Source organism: Manis javanica, chromosome 5 (genome assembly GCF_040802235.1).
Source record: "Manis javanica isolate MJ-LG chromosome 5, MJ_LKY, whole genome shotgun sequence".
Taxonomy (NCBI): domain Eukaryota; kingdom Metazoa; phylum Chordata; class Mammalia; order Pholidota; family Manidae; genus Manis; species Manis javanica.
In genome coordinates, this window is record NC_133160.1 from 39,115,499 (window position 1) to 39,132,966 (window position 17,468).

Consider the following 17,468-nt stretch of genomic DNA (forward strand, 5'->3'; position numbering starts at 1 on the left):
ACAAGGTCGAGTAGCCGATTGTTTATGATCTGGAACTGTTTCCCAACACTTTTCACTTCTTGTGGTTATATTTGCCCGTCAAGATGAAAGCTTCAGATCATCTGATAAAACCCGTCCAGACCTGGCAGTTAGAGTGACCATGGACAATTCGTGTCGACTCACCTCTCCTCCCACTTTTGCATCTTGTAGTTCCTGAGGAGCATTCAATCCAGTGCGCTCCTCAGGAAGCTGGCTTACCTGGCCCACCTGGCCCTATAGGCCACGCCCTGAGGTCCTCCTGTCGCTCTAAGAGCCAGTCGCTTCACGCTCTTCCCGGGCGTCCGCTCCACGCCCCGCCCCGCCCCCGTCGCGAGTCTATCTTCAGACCCCTCTCGCTCTGGCCCCGCCTCTTCAGCTCCCCAACGTCTTTAGCGTCTCCGCCAGAGCCTGCGCCTGCGCGTGAGCCCTGGGGCCGAAGTCGGGGCGCGCGGTGGCTGGAACACGGAGAGCGGCGGGCGGTACAGCCAATGGGAGGCGGCGCTGGCTAGCGGCTGGGAGGCGGGGCCTGCGCGAGTGTTAGGTTAGCGCGAGGCGTGACCTAGTTGACAGGCTTTGAGGTGCTGCTGTGGCAGCGGCCGCGGGGCTGAGGCGGGTGGGAGCCGAAGCCTAGCGAGGGCAGAGGGAGGAGGGCGGCGACCAGAGAGCTGAGAACGGCGCGGGACGCGGAGCCTCTCGCACTTTTTCTCTCCCGAGTGCCTCCTCCCACCCCTCCCACTCCACACACACCCTGTTTGCCCGTGAGCCTGGGGAACTTGCAGCTTAAAGCCAGCCACCCCCACGGCAACATGTATCCCAGCAACAAGAAGAAAAAGGTGTGGAGAGAGGAAAAAGGTAACCGGCCGGTCGAGTCCCGGGGATGCGGGGAGTGCGGGTGGGGTGGGGGCGGGGGTCAGGGCTGTGGGTGCCGCGGAGCCCGTTGCCCGAGCTCCCGCCTCGAGCCCGCCCGGCCGGTGCCGCCTCCCTTGCGGGTCCGTGTGTACACACGCGCGCGCACAGCGGCGTGCACGAGCCGCCCCCGGGCACCTGCAGCTCGCGCACGTGTGGGCGCACGCCCCTCTCTGCCGCCCGCCCCTCTCCGTCGCCGGGCGCGCCCGGTCACCTCTCGTTTTGGAGCTACCTTCGCCTCGTTCGCGGCGTGGAGCCCCGCGCGGCAGCCCCCGGGCGCGGTCAACTTGTTAAGGTCCCCCACCCTGTCCCCGGACCCCAGCTGGGACTTTCCGACTCCCGGCCGGGTGTCCCGCGGACACGTGCCGCAGGCGGGCACGAAGGCTGCAGCTCCTGCTGCGCCTCCGCGCCCCTTCGGGCCCTCGTGCATTCACTTCTTGCCTCTATCCCCCTAACGCCCAGCTGACAGTGTCCCCACCTTCTGGTGTTTACCCCTTCTCCGGGTCCCCTCTTTCTGCGCCGCAATGTGACTTCTAAAACGCGAAACTCTAGGGGGAACCTGAAAGAAGCGTCTTGACAGTGAGGATAAGTGCCTTCAGAGAAGTCTGAATGAGCGTTCTTCTGCAGTGTGTTTCTCTATATTCCTTTCCCATTCATAGTCTGAAGTTGCTTAGAGTGAGATTGTGAGACTGATGTCACTCTGTGAATGAGCCTACCTCTGTATTTTGTGCGTATCAATTGAGGTTTATCCGAATCAGCTAGATCGACAGTATCAACTGAGGTTTATCCGAATCAGCTAGATCGACAGTGGCACTGATAATGGACATATATAGTACTAGAAATTTTAGAGTATAAAATAATTATGCTTTGCTTTGCAGTAGCAGTTAGTTACTTTAGTTTCAACACACTTTCAACAAAGATTTGCCTTGTAAGCATTAAAAAATCATGCCCATTTTTATTGATCTGGAAATGTTAGCTTTGTATGATTAATAATAAGGCAGAATATTGGAAGATGGAGATTGTTTTCAATGCGTGAATGATTGATAACATTATAGTGATTGCTTAAGAACTACTTTTCTGTCATAACAGATAAGTTCCTAAAGTAACAGTGTTATAGTGGTTCCTTTATTTAACATCTGCGCAGTTGGACTGTGACAGCAAGCCTTTTAGAATGTCAAATACCTTGGTTTTTTTCTTCTTTTGCTTTTAACAATAGGGAAAACATAACCAAATTAATATTTTCTGAATAAAGAAGCAAATGCACAAAGAAGGCATTTAGCAGATCTTGGTTTTTTTTCTTCTTTTGCTTCTAATAGGGAAAAATAATCAAATTTAGTATTTTCTAAATCATGAAGCAAATGCACAATTAAAGAAGGCATTTAACAAAGTAAATTTCTCTTTTCCAAAACTAACCTATTTTTGTGTGAAGTTTAATGTTGAAGGAAAAAGTTATTGTGACGTGAAGACTTTAATGTATGTCTCAGTATCTTAAGGTGTCTCTTTTTGGAGAATTAAAAAATTTATACATTATACCATTAATAGGGAGCTAGGGATTTCCAGTACAGTAGTCACTTTTAAGAAGCTGAGCTTTTTCTTTTCATTACACTGGAGAGGATAGTGTCATATTTTTACAGCTGTTATTTAAATCTAAAGATAGGCTTACCTACCTCATTGAAATGTCAAGGCATTCTGTAAACATATTTTAACTCAGTATGCCATCAAATAAGCGGGTCTGCTTACATGTTGGTTCACAGAGAAAAGATTTATTACAAAGGTGAAATGAGGCATTCTTTTAGGAAGTTTTGTGTAATGGCAAAGAAACTGCATATGTCTGTGACCTCAGTATGTCTCATGGTTTGAACAAATAACTAAGGAGTTCTGAAATACACATGTTAACTAGTTGTTAACTAGTGAGCCCCAATTACAAACAGTTAATTTGTATTATCATTTCAAGTACTGAATCTTAAATTATCTCATTGTTTACATTAATGTCTCAGTATTGATCTTGTTTTTGTTTTAAGTGTCTATACTTAACTTTTAAATTAATGGAATGGCAGAGACCAGGTTGCATTACTTTACGTATTTTCTGACATTAAAACTTCAAGTTACTTCATAATATTTTTCAACCTGATCAGTGACACTGCAATATTTCCATATCAATGATCTGACCTTTTTTAGTGGTAAGTGCTTGTCACCCCCTTTCCTCTTCTATGTGATTATTCCAAATTTACCATTCCTTTCAAGCTTCCTATTCCAAGACCCCATCCTCCTATACTTAACGGATGATATTGCCTTTTAATTCACACAGAAAATACATGTCATGTAACATGACTAGCTCTCCCATCTTTATGCATAGTCTGATTTGTCTGTTTCTTTACATGTCCTTTGTTCTTAGAGGAAGTACTTTTCTTCTTCATTTTAAAGTTAACCGATCTGCTTGTGCTCTTTATCTCATCTGTACCCTTTGAGATCTTGTGCTACCATTTGTTCCCTTTTGGTTATGTTTAGTTTCTCAGTGTTTTCAAGCTCCTCTCCTCAGCCTGAAACAATGCTCAAGTATCCTCTATTCTAAAGTAGAAAATTTGTCTTTTCTTCAGGCCCTCAGTCTCCTGAATCTCAATTATACTCTAATGAAGCTAATGGTCCTACAGTTATTTCATAATAATGATGATGGTACTAATATAAAAATCATTATTATTTGAGTTCTAGTTGTGTGCTCAGCACTATTCTAAGTACAGTACTGCCCCCTTTTCCATGGGGGATATGTTCCAAGATCTCAAGTGGATGCCTGAAACTGGATAATACTAAGCCTTGTATATACTATGTTTTTTTCCTATACATATGTACTTATGATAAAGGTTAATTTTTAAATTAGGCACAGTAGGAGATTAACAGCAACAATTAATAATAATGAATAGAACAGTTATGACATTATGCTTCAATAAAGATTAGTATGAATGTGTTCTCTCTCTCTGTCTCTCAAAATACCTTATTGTATTGTACTAACTCTTCTTGTGATGCTGTGAGATAATGAAATGCTTATGTAATGAAGTGAGGTGATGATGTAGGAACTGTGATGTTGTGTTAGGTTACTGCTGACCTTCTGACAATGCATCAGAAGAAGGATCATCTGCTTCTGAATCACAGGTGACCTTGCAAAACTGAAATTGTCAAAACTGAAACCATGGATAAGGAGGTACTTTTTGTACCTTACGTGTTGTTATGTCACTTAATTCTCACCAGCCCCGTGAGGTAGTATTCTGTAGGGTCAAGAGCTTTGAACATCATTTGTGTGGCTTTGAATCCCAGCTGTACTGCCTACGAGCTCTGGCAGCTTAGGCAAGCTATTCAACCTCTCCGTCTTAGTTGCCTCATCTGTAAATTGAGAATATACCCAATTCAAGAAGAAATTGAGCCATAAAGAGATTAAGTAATTTAAGATTTAAGTGATTTGGTATTATCACCCAATCAGCTCTGTTAACCACATCGCTTTCTTTCCAATGCTGTTCATGACCCAGTTGATAAAACCATTGGCTTAGTTGTTACTCTTCCTGATCTTCTTATAGCAGCTGACAGTATTTCTCCTCTCTACTTATTAAAACTCTATTTTTCTGCTGGTTTCCATGTTCACTGGGACCTTGATTTACCTTGTACCATCTAGTTTTATTAAGTTTTATTTCATTTTTCTCCTCTTTGGGTCCCTTCCCTAAAAGTTGTTTTTGAGGTTTGGTCTCTTATATGAACTTCCTAAAAGGTTAGGTTAACTTTCAGAAGTTTAGGTTACAATTTCCAAACTCCAAACTCTTTAGGCTAGACCTCTTTCCTGAGTTCCAGATTCTTTATTTCAACTTGTATGCCCTGTAGGCATCTTAAATTCATACAGGTTGACCCTTGAGTATTGTAGTATTCTGACTTGAATATATCACATCTGCCTAAAATATCTATTTTTTGTTTTGTTTTTGCCTTCTAATGTGGCTGAACAAAGCACAGTTCTAGGAGCAGGGAAAAATGTTGTCTCCCTGTTCTTGTTCACTGGTGCTTCCATTAATACTTTGCAGTTTATTTCTGTGAAAGAATCTTTTAAAGTGATTATTTTATGAGGGTTAGATTACCTAAAAGTAGATACTATCCATAAATCCATTCACTTTATAATTTGCTGAAAGGGAATTGAGGACTATCAATATCTGTATATTGTGGAGACCTTTGGTAAAGCATATGATACATAACAGCTGATGTACAGAATGAGTGAGGATGCCTGTGTCAGTTTTTATATTGATTTCTTATTTCTTTAGGTTAAAACAAATATAAATAGAATTGCTTACATTATTTCCCCCTGTGTCTTAGTGAGATTGTTTTTGTGTACCTCCTGGGATATGCACAATCAACTTTGAATAATACTGGTCTACTTTATAGGATAAAGGTTGAACTGCTCAGCATGGTATACAAGTTCCTATACATTTTCATTTTAAGTTCACTTTTCTGGCCACTTCACATAGCATATCATGCAGCTTCATCAAGCTACTTATATCTCCTTATCTTTGTTTACATTTCTTTATTAGTCTGAAATATCCTTAGTTGTTACCTCTTCATGACAAAATTCTTCTTATCCTTCAGGAAATAGCAGCATACACATCCTCTCTTTTTGGGGAGCTTTTCCTAGAAGGTAGTAGAGTAATAGTGGCTAAAAGTATAGGCTGTACTTTTTGTCTAGTGGATATCTGACTTGATTTTAATGGAAAGCTCTCTTGCTTTGGACAAACTACTGAACTTTGATGTGCTTCATTTCCCTATCTGCAAAATAGAGGTAATAATACTGTCAATTTTGGTGAGTTGTTGGGAAGATTATTTCAGTGTAATTATACATGTGAACTACCTGGCACATAGTTCTTTATAAGTGACACAACTATTATTAATTCTAAGATACATTTAAAAATAGTGTTATAATCAAGATGTATATTTAAAGTATTGCTTGTATTATCTCCACAATGATGTTATTAAATTGAAAGTATACTTTTATTGTTCATGACATCATGGGAAATATCTTGGTGGCTGCCTTTCTTGTACTCTTAGCATTTGTACATACCTGTCTTAGGACTTTGTTTTTTATTTGTGTAGGTATTATTTTTTATCTTTACATTTCCTCTTGTCTTCTGTTCTCCTCAAGGTTAAGGATACTTGCAGCATATAAACATATCACCTGGCACTGTCAACAGATGATAATAGAAAGAGTTTACTTATTTCTTGGGCTACCTACCACAAGAGATTCTTTCTTATCAGGCTTTGATGTTTCTTTTTTTTTTCTCCTGCTAAATATAATATTAATTTCACACCTTTCAACCCTCCAATACAGAGTCATTAGATTGGCATTTTGGTATTTCTCAAGCTGACACCAATTCTTTGGTTAGTTTAACATGATTAATATGTAAATTATAAAATAATTTCTGAACTTTAAAGTTAAATACAAATGGAGATTCTGCTTTTATTTTGCAAGAACGTTTACTGAAGATGACCTTAGAGGAGAGACGCAAAGAATACATAAGGGACTATGTTCCCCTGAACACCATCCTGTCGTGGAAGGAGGAGATGAAGTGCAAGAGCCAAAATGACGGTAAGTTTCTCAGAACATTTGTGGGTAGATACTGTTGTCGTTTATTTATGACTTCTGCAGGACAGTTGTTAACAGAAATGAATAACTGGCATGCTGTAAAGAGATTATAAACTTTTTGGAATAATTGCTCAGTTGTCATTTAATTGTTTTTAGCCATCTATTATATGTATTTAAACAACTAATGAAATTATATTAACAATTTATGTTTTGAAGTATATCACATTTGTATTACGGAACTACTTATAGGTACTTTAAAAATTATTCTGCAATAGTTCTTGGAGCAACTGATACTAGGGATTTGCTACTTTGGTGGTATGATTTTTTTGTTTTGATTAAGTTCATTTATATGGGATTTCTTCAACTTGTTTTAAGGATTGGATACAGTTGAAAGACAGTGTATTAGGAGGGATGGAGAAAAACCAAGTAACATTTCACATAATTTTAAAGAACAGTATAAATTTTGCATGTTGAGGTATCATGTCTACATATAAAATACTTGTATTATAAAATTTATTCTTTCTCAAAGTCTTTATGATTTGATGAGAGCCTAGACTGTTTGAGGGAAAATACGCATTAGAATATAAATGAAATTTTAAGTTTTAAAAGCATACATGGAAAAAATTCTTAAAAACAACACAGATTTAATGTATATTTAATATGCTTGTTTCTGAATTAATGCTCACTGATGTTAATGGTGTAGATGTGAAGTTTAGAAGAAGCAGGGTGTTTTTTTTAGGATACTTAACAGTTGAGAAAGAAAGTTAACTTTATGAAAGGGACTTGGAATATGCTAATTTCATAGGTTGTGGCCTTAGATTGATGGAACTATGCAGGATACCATGACCCAAGACAAAAAGACTAGCATGGTACTCCTGTGGAGAAAATCTGAAGGAAATAGCAGCCAAATTATGTTTTGGTTCTATAAAGAGAACACGTTTACCTGAATGTTTGGGCTTCGAATTTTGTTTTTCTAAGAAGTTAAAGCATGTGGGTTTTTTAGATGTTACTCTGCATGGAAACATGTTCAACCTTGGCAAGTGGGTAGTGGCTCTACCCCAAATTCTAATGGGGTCTTTGGACAAGCTGATTTGTATGTACATATCTTACCTGCTTGCCTAGTGTCTTCAGTAAATGCTGGTTGTTTTAATAATGGTCTAATTAAGAAATTGAAAGAGAAGGTATGGCTGTGTAATAAAAAGAACGGAGATCAAATTACAGAGTTCTGGGTCTTGTCTGACTTAGGGCCATGTGCGTCTTGATGTAGTTTCAGTAATTCTTTTGTTTGTAAGAAGCAGGTATTAAATACTTATGCTCCATTTTTTATGGCTAGTAGATCTCTCTTTTTCCAGTGCTTCATTCATTTGTTTTTCTTGGCCAGTATTTGAGCTGGTCCAGTTTTTTAAGGAGGCATTGCCATGTTGTTCTTTTTAAACAAATTTTTCCAGTGCAATAGAAGTAGATAGATTGCTGTTGCTGCCAGACAATTGACAAATCATTAGTGATACCCACTCTTTATTGCCCTATGTGGAGTCTGCTCACCTTTACGTAGAGGCTTGACCTTTATGTATGTAACATTGTAGGCTTGGACAGCATTGTTAGAGAATTCAGAGTTGGATGTTTTCAATGATACCACACACCAAAATATGTCTCCCAAATCAAAAAAGACACATTGAAAAACACCTGACATTGTTATTCTATAACAAGATCCCATGTGTTTAATTCTATCTGCAAATATGAGCTTTATAAGTGGTTTATAACTGCTCTATGTATTTCAGTTTTTTCCTGCATTCTTTTTTGAATGTGAAAGTCCTTCATGGGGAACACGATGATGTGATCAAAATTGTATTTCTATTAAACAGTGTTTTATTCTTTCCATCTAATGTTCCTTGCTCCTTTCCATTGTGACCTAGAAATTGGTGACTGGCCTCGTCTTTTTTTCATGAAACAGAATGGCTCATTTTACAAGTAATATCTATTCAATTTTTGACATGATACATATCTTTCCTTAAGTGCTTTCTTCCAGTGTTAACCTATTCAGCGCTCAGTTGCACCAAACTGTTAGTCAGCTGAGTTTTAGTATTTTAACAGTTTGAACTATCCTTTAGAAACATAAATTAGAAAGTGATAAAGGACAAGTATAAATATAGTTAACACTTTTATATTTTATTTTGAAATGTTTAAGCTACTGCTTTAAATGTATATGTATATAAGTAGGTATTGATATTTATGATAGTTTAGTTTTTTAAGTATGAGAATTCAAACAAAGTTTTAAAAGAAGTCTATTTATAATTGTTTGTCACATAGTTTCTGGTTTATAGGTGATGAATAGTGTTTATTAGCAAAGTAAAGCAATTTTAAATTTAATAGTTTATTACTCTTATCTATATTTTTATAGGCTATTTTAGCCTTGATATCCAGATTACATGGGAGGTTCTTTTTCTTTTTGCTTTGCTCAATTTTCTTTTACTTTAATCAAATGTCTCTTGTTATTATATTGTAGTAGAAAGTTAAATAAAAAGGCTGGGAATGGCTAAATGTGTTTGTCATAATTTTGATTTTAAGCTGTTTTAACAAAAGGAAGCCAAAAATTGCCAAACAATATCATTTTTACTTTGAGTTAGTACTTTAGCAATATTGAAAATCTGTGCATCAGAAGAGGAAAGAATGAGAGATGATTACCAAAAAAACACTCCAAATCCCATTTGTTTACTGGTCATGTTCATATTTGTCAACTATTATTTAGAGTAGATTTCTGAAATTATATGCTTCTAATTACTTCTTCCTCTTATTAAGAATTATATACTAATTTGATTTCATTTTTCAGTTGCTCTGTTGTAGATAATTTAAAAATGCTTGTCTACACCTTGGAATAGTGCCTTATGTGGAGGTGGGCTCAGTCAGTATGTTGAAGAAGAATGCCTTAGAGGATAACAGTCTACAAGGGATAATTCTTCTTCCTTTTTTCCCAAATTTTAAAATGAGCATTAAAAAACATATATAAAAATAGAGTATATAATGAACCTTCATGCACCCATCACCCAGTTTCAACAGTCAATACATGACCAATTTTATTTAATCTATACCAGTGCTCCCTGCACCTTTCTTCCAGATATTTTGAAGCAATTCCTGTACATCATATCAATTTTATCTGTGAATATATGTATGTGTGCATATGTATGTATCTCTGAAATATTGGGACTCTTTTTTTTCAGTATTAACCACAATACTATGATCACACCTAAAAATTAATAATTCTTTAATTAAATATCCCATTAATAATCACATATTTGTCACTGTCTCTTAAAGGGTTTTGCTTTTTTATATAGTTGGTTTACTTTAAAATCTAAATGAAGCCCACTTATTGCATTTAACTGATGTATTTAAGTTTTTTAATCTATAGTTTCTTTTTGCTCCTTCCCCCCCCCTTGTAATTTATTTAATGAATAAAGTAGGTTGTCTTACGAATTTTTCAAATTTTGGATTTTGGTGACTGCATCTTTGTGGTGTCATTTAACATGTTCTTCTGTCCCTATGTTTCTTATAAACTGATAGTTAAATCTATATCAGACTTGGGTTTAATTTTTTTTGTAAAGAATACCAATTATTGAACTTTATTTCTCATAATATCACAAGGTACATAATATCTGGTTATTTTTGTCTGTGGTTATAGGATTGATCACTAGATTCAAGTATTGTTAGCCATATCCATCCATTATAAAGTTCCCTATCAGCTTTTCACCTAATGGTTTTAGCAGGTTGCTTAAATCCATTATTTTATTAGAGGTTGCAAATAGTGTTATTCTAATTTTATCTTTCTGTTCTCATTTATTAGTTGGATTTGTATGAAGAAGTCTTTTGTTAACTTTTTTTTGTGTGTATGTACAGTACAGTTTATATAGAAAAGGCAGAAAAAATGCTAGATTTCCTCTTATTTACAAGTTTTTGGGTTAATTCCCCAAAATCTTTCTAACATAACCAGAGTTCTTTCTTTTTAATTTTTAACTGTCATTTTAAATTTCTTTCTCTTTCTCCACTACACATGTATGTTAAATGGGAATGCCCTAATGTGAATAGTCTACAAAGGATGTGTATGTGTGTGTGTTAAAATGTTATATGTACCATATAAATACATACAATTACTAAACTGTAGTCCTAAGGTATAGTAGAAAGACAAAGCTAGATATAGAAATATAAATGGATGGATGGATATGACAGAAAAATGGTATTGTTTTGTAGGGACAAAAATTCAGTTCTCAAGTTTAACTGGTATGCATTTTTTTCTCCTTTGCTGTTTCCACACTAAGGTTCTGTCTACTAGAAAACTAGTCAGAGAAGCATTGTTGTTACTCTGATTTGGGCAAGGCATTGGCAAAGAGTTTTCCATACTTAAAGCTAATTTTCTACTGTTTGGTATCAGGGAAGGTAGCTATAGTTGTATGTTTACATTGATTTGAATCATTACTTTTAATGTTTATATGGAACAGCAAAGGAGGAAAAACAATGATGAAGATGGACTAAGTGAAAACTATAAAATTACTTTACTCAGGTATGACTAAATATTTTTAAAATGGGTAATTTAGAGAGAAACTTCATCTTTCATTTCTTACATGTGTTATGTTATAATCTAAGTTTAGGTTATTTGAAAGCACTTAACTAGAAAATGTGAATTGGCAAGTCTTTTAAGTCTGAATCTCTTTTTATTGAGGTGTATAGATATATTTTGAGATACCTGTTTTAACTAGAGGCATGTGTGTAATCTTCTGTTTCTTTTATATTAAAAATACTAGCATGGTTAGCTTAGCAGTTCAACCTTATTTTTTAGAACCAGTTTCATCTGTTGAATTATTCTACAGGAGATGATGACTGACCAAATAAATAAAAGTTAAGTTCAAACTCCTGAATCTGTCAGTCACTTTGAGATCTTATTTCAATGTGAGGATTGAATTTTGTTTTCCTATGTTCCAAGTTCACTGTTTGACACTTAGAAATCATCAAAGTGTGTCTTAGTCATATTTCAATCCCAGTGGATAGTCCATCATTTTTATCCTTAGTAAATTTGCAATAACTATTTTTTCAATGTCAATATCTTTATTTGTTACTAGGAATGAGACAAAAAGAATATAAATATTTACATTACTGAATATCACATGGAGGGGGTGAGAATCCTAATGGTAAAAGGAATTGATAAAAATTTTAATAACTGATTTGGTGGGCACTGCCTCAGATTTTTTTAACTGTATCAACTACATTATTTTATTTAATATTTGATGTTACTTGGAAGACAGGCTACAATTTAAAATGACTGACAAATGGTATTTAAAACAGAATGGAATTCAGTAGGGATGCAAAAATTGGAAAGGAATGTTTCCTATGTAATCTTTTGATATTGATTACTTTTTATATTATCATATTCAGTTTGAGCACTGTATTTTAAGAGTGAAATAATCTGTAGAAGCAGAAGGAGGCTTGGAGCAAAACACCCCAGCCTCCTAGATACAAATCTTTTATTTTGAGTGGGTGGTTATTTTTTTCTCTCCTCTCATATGATCTTAAATGAATTTTATTTCAAAAAAACCTCTATTTTTGCCTCAAATAACTAATACCACTCTGGCTTATTGTTTAAACAATTATTTGTGAAACTTCCATTACCTACGAAGATGTCCCACAAGTAGAATTTATTAGAAATAGAAATTTTCACTTTAGATGTGAAAAGTAAAGAATAGGATAAAGAGTAAAACCCTAAAATAGCCTGAACTTCTTTATGATCTGACCCCTTTCCTATCTGGCATCTTGCTATACTACTTTCTTTCTTGATCTCTGTATTTGGCCACACAATCCTTTCTGTTTCTTGAATGTACTGTGCTCCCTCCCACTACTGGATCTTTATTGGATTTTTTTCTCACCATTTCTGTCATCTTCTTAATTTTTCTCAGCTTTCAGTTCTCAAGTTGAAACCCTTCTATTCTCTCTGAAGTCTTCCCTGAGCCCTTACTCTGGAACAGTTCCTTTATTATAAGCTTTCATAGTGCTATGTCCTTTTCAAAGAGCATTTGTATTACTTTGTTTTTATGTATCAATCATAGGATTATGTGATCAGGTTCTATTTCCTTATGAGATTGTAATTACTATGAAAATAGGGATGGTGTTGTCTTAACTCTGCTTATATCCCTGGCATGTGTCATGTGGTTGGTGCACGGAAGATACTCAATTTGTTGTGTGAATTGAATAAATGATAAACTATTTGTCTGATGTTATTTTTATGCAATATTTCATTTTTTCCCACCTTTTCTTCACTTTATTGTAGAGATTCATGTAGGAATGGTAGGCTTAGAAATTAAGCTACATGTTCTTTAATGTATGTAAATACTTTACATCTCTGAAAGTATAAAGTCAGTTTTACTGAGTTTTTAAAGTTCGATAGCCCACTGATAAATTACAATAGATTTTACTGAATCATTACGTAGATATTTAACTAGTTGACACAAGAATGAGAATTCATGTTTTATATGCATTCATCAGCATTATATATTATTTAAGGTACTTAGTAATGAAATGTCATGGTTTCAATTTCTGTGAGTTTAAATGTCACAAGAGCTTAATTTAAGTGAATATAAATATAGAAACTTAAGCCTGTTACTTAATAATATTTAAAATGTAGAAAAATCTTAAAATATTGCCATTCTAAATGCATTTACTTTGGCATTATTGATTCTTGACACATAAAACAACTGTAAGAAATTATTTTAATATTATATCCCCATTTAAGCCCTTTGCTGAGTTAGTTTGCTTCAAAAAACAACTTGGCTAGACAGAGGATTTGGTTCCCCATGGTAGAATTAAGCTAAATAACTTCTAAGACTTTTGAGAATAAATAGTATTTACTATAGTGTATGAAACCATTAAACATTTTTGTGTAATGATAGTCTGTGTGAAGGTGTGATCACTGGTTTAGTGAAACATTTGTGAAGTAAGGTTAACTTCCTAAAAGGGAAAAACAAATGAAATTATATAGGAATTCATGATTTACTACATGGTTTTGTTTTTCCTCTGTCTTTATTTCATTCTTGGTCCTTTCAACTACTTTCCAGGTTTGTTGTAAGAACACATAAATGAGTTTTATTGTGCACTGCAATGTGTACCACTAAGTGCTATGTAAATTGTTCTTGTATTTAAGCTTATTTTAAAAATAATGTAGAAACAAAAATATCTTTTGTAAAAAATACATAGATAATGACAATGTTAGAATCACAAGATGAAAAGCTTTTTCTGAGTGTTTTGTAAGTATGTAACTTCACCACAAATTCTGTTAGTTTTCTTTTTAACCCATTAAATGAATTATACTACTAAATGTGGATTTTACATAAATACATTTTAGTCAGTGCAGACAGATACTTTGAGATGGGTTGCAAGCTGGTGGTAGTCAAAGCCAACCTTTCTGCCCCCTTCTCTGATCATCTTTCTATGTGAAAGAATCTTTGTAAAGTTCTTGTCTTCTTTTCTGAAATATTTAGTTATTGAATTTCATGTATGTAATGAAAACAAGGATTTAAATACAATTTACGGTTTTATCTAAGCTTTTGATTTAGAACTGTTGTGGGAGGTGAATTGTGGAATTCCTCCGTTTTTATTTCCTCAAAGAAAAGAATGTGCAAATTTGTAGTAATTATTTTTCCCATGAGTGCCTAAAGACACAGTAGGGCCCCAACTGCAATGTAAATGATATTGCAATGATATTATAATGGCCTCACGGTTATTTGCAGGCAAGTTTTTCCTTAAGTGCACATGCTCTAAAATTGGGAAAGTTCTAGTGACCCATATCTTTTGCTTACCAGTTTGTGCCGAACCACAAAAGAGGTTGGTCTAAGGGAGACAAAGTGGTCTCTGGGCAGAGACTGGATCGTCTGCCACCCTCCTTTCTCCCCTTCTGCTCATGTCTGTCCAGTTTTCTACTCTAATAGAACCAAGTTGAGGATTACTGATGAAACAAGGAACAAAATGTAGATAGTAAGTACAGTTCAATATAAGTCCATATGCCTGATCACAGGCATGCCAGGGTAGTAGATATATGTGTCCTTGGTGGTTTGGAAATGAGGTTTAGTTTGTTCTATTTGTAGGGCAAGCTATGGATTTCAGATTGCTGGTTATTCCATGGACACTGGACTAGGATATATTCAGTTTTTCAGTAATTCATGCTACCTGAACATACAGGGAATCATCCCATCAACTTTAGATTTGAAATTTTGTCTGCTACAATGAAAGTAACAGATTTTCCAGATTTTATACTTTTTATTAGTGATTCTGTTGGGGTAGAAGTTTTGAAGCTTGTGTGTGTGTGTGTGTGTGTGTGTGTGTGTAAATAATTATTTCCATTATTTCAATATACATATGTATCTTCTATGTTAGGTCTAGGAATGCAAAGGCATTGGGATTGAACATATCTGGCTACAAATTTCAATTCTGCTATTTTGTGTTCTAGTCAAAGAACCTGTGACTTCCCTAACCCCGTCTCTTTGTATATTAGTTGCCACAGAGAGGCTCTTCATTTCTCCTTCTAAAAGTTGTCATGAGAATTAATTGAGGGAGGACATCAGTGGGCCTAGATAGCTCCACTACTCTCTCTTCTTACTCTAGAATGTACCTTCCTCTTGCACGAAACTTCTTGTGACTCTGCTTACTAACTTCTATTCATATCTATGCTCTTAGCCAATATATAATAGATTTTTTTCTATGCCTGTAACTGTAACTACATGTACAGTCTGTTTGAATTTGGAATGTTTGCCTTAGAGGGTAGGAACTCTGACTGCTTATTGAAGTTTTATTTTATAGGGTCAAGTGGAGATTCTTGTGTATGTATCCTTGGAGTAGTTTGTGGTAAGCATACCAAATAGGGTTACAACAGGTTAAGGAAGATTTTGTTTTTTAAGACAGTTGGATATCTGGAAACATCCAGAATTAACATTTTTGTTTCCTCTGAGTGCTTGTATATTGTTTTAAGAATTTTGAAATTTGTACTATCAGATTTGAGAGGAAAGGGGGCATCTAAACCTGGAAATACTTTCTGCATTAAAGACTAATATTTTAAAGTTTATAAATTTCTTGTTATTGAGCACTTAGTAGGAGCACATAAGCTAATAAAGAATCTCTAACCTACAGTGTATATGAATTCTGTCATTGAAAGGGAAAAAGAATGTCTTTAAAACAAGAGTTGACTGAACAAGGTCACTTACTAAAGGCAAAGCATAATATACATATCAGAGGAGATGGCTTTTTGCTGAGGAAAATATGACTTTTTGTGGAATGCATGTCTGGAAAGAAAGGACAAATATAGAGAGGAATTTTGGATTTCTTGGGCAGCCTGAGAGAGAAGTGTGAAGAATGTAGAAACAAAAGGAGGAGACGTAAGGAGGGATGGTGGAAAGCAGGGAATTCCAGCAACACTGCTGGAAGCCACTCCCCATGTAAAGACAGTCTATCTATCCTCAGAGAATATGGAATAGGATAGGGGTTGGAAATACTTGTCTCACTTGCTTATTAAAATATTTGTCTTACTTATTAAAAAATAATATAAATTTCCATCTTCTGTACCTATATGGAAATGCCAGATGCCTGACTTCTTGGTTTTTTAATTATAGTAGAAATTATATGACTCATAAAAATAGTGAATTTAACTTTGACAAATACAAAAAATGTGTGTTCTATAGTATCTGGTTTTTTCTTCTTCTTAAAGTGGTATGTGGCTGGGCAGAGATGAAAATATATACTGGTAGTTTACTAGACATGCTTATCTCAGCCAAATAACTATTTAAAATTTCTGGTAACTTGACTTAGTCATTAAGTGTATTTAAAATCTGTTTAACCATTGTAAAGTGTACAATTCAGTGGCTTTACATACATTTACAGCATTGTATAACTATTATCAGTACCCATTTCCAAAACTTCTCATTTGCCCAAACAGAAACTCAGTACCCATTAAATAATAACTCCCCATTCTCTCTCCTTCCACCCAGCTTCTGGTAATACCTATTCTAGCTTCTGTCTCCATAAATTTGCCTGTTCTAGACTTCATATAAGTAGAATCATACAATATTTGTCCTTTATGTCTGACTTATTTCACTCAGCATAATGCTTTCTGCATTTTTCTGTATTGTAACATGTATCATTTTGTTTATTCATTCATCTTTTAATAATTAGAGTTTCCACTGTTTAACTATTGTGAATAATGCTGCTGTGAACATTGATGTACAAGTACCTGTTTGAGTCTCTGTTTTCAGTTCTTTTGTGTATGTAAGTAGTGGAATTACTGGATTATATGGTTATTCTATGTTTAACTTTTTGAGAAACCAGACTGTTTTCCACAGTAGCTGTTCTATTTTACATTCCCATCAGCAATGCACAGGGGTTCCTCTACATTCTCACAAATACTTGTTATTTTCAAAGATCATAATAATAGTAATAAAATATGAAGAATAATTTCTTCCCAACAGTGCTTTATAATTTTCATTGTATAAGTCTTTCACCTCCTTGATTAAGTTTATTACTAAATATTTTATTATTTTATATGCTATTAGAAATGGAATTGTTTTCTTAATTCCTTACTGATTGTCCATTGCTAGTCCATAGCAATGCAAGTGATCTTTGTTGCAAGTATGTTGATTCTGTATGCTGAAACTGCTAAATTCAGGCTAATAATCTTTTGGATTTTCTACATATATGATCATGTCATCTGCAAACAGATATTTTATTTCTCCCTTCCAGTACAAAGGTGTGATTCCTTTTAAGCTGCTGCTAAATTCAGTTTGTATTTTGTTGAGGATTTTTACACAGTTATTCATAAGGGATATTGGCCTGTAGTTTTCTTGTAGTGTCTTTTTTCTGGCTTTGGTATTGGTAATGCTGGTTATATAGAATGAGTTAAGAAGTGCTCCCTTCTCTTTGT

At 35.4% G+C, this 17,468-nt stretch overlaps 1 protein-coding gene across 3 annotated transcripts in view; it reads left to right on the forward strand.

Annotated features, from left to right (window-relative positions):
- The first annotated feature begins 550 nt into the window (after nt 1-550).
- The window catches only part of MACROD2 (mono-ADP ribosylhydrolase 2), a 1,939,939-nt gene continuing 1,923,021 nt past the window's right edge, over nt 551-17,468 (forward strand). For 2 of the 3 annotated variants that reach the window (XM_037022461.2, XM_037022460.2), the window contains exons 1-2: nt 552-870; nt 6,416-6,532. In XM_037022461.2, coding sequence (XP_036878356.2) covers nt 825-870; nt 6,416-6,532 — 163 coding nt within the window. In that variant the 5' untranslated portion in view covers nt 552-824. Of the gene's footprint in view, nt 871-6,415; nt 6,533-17,468 lie in introns of all 3 variants that reach the window. The other variant, XM_037022462.2, reaches the window with a different exon arrangement.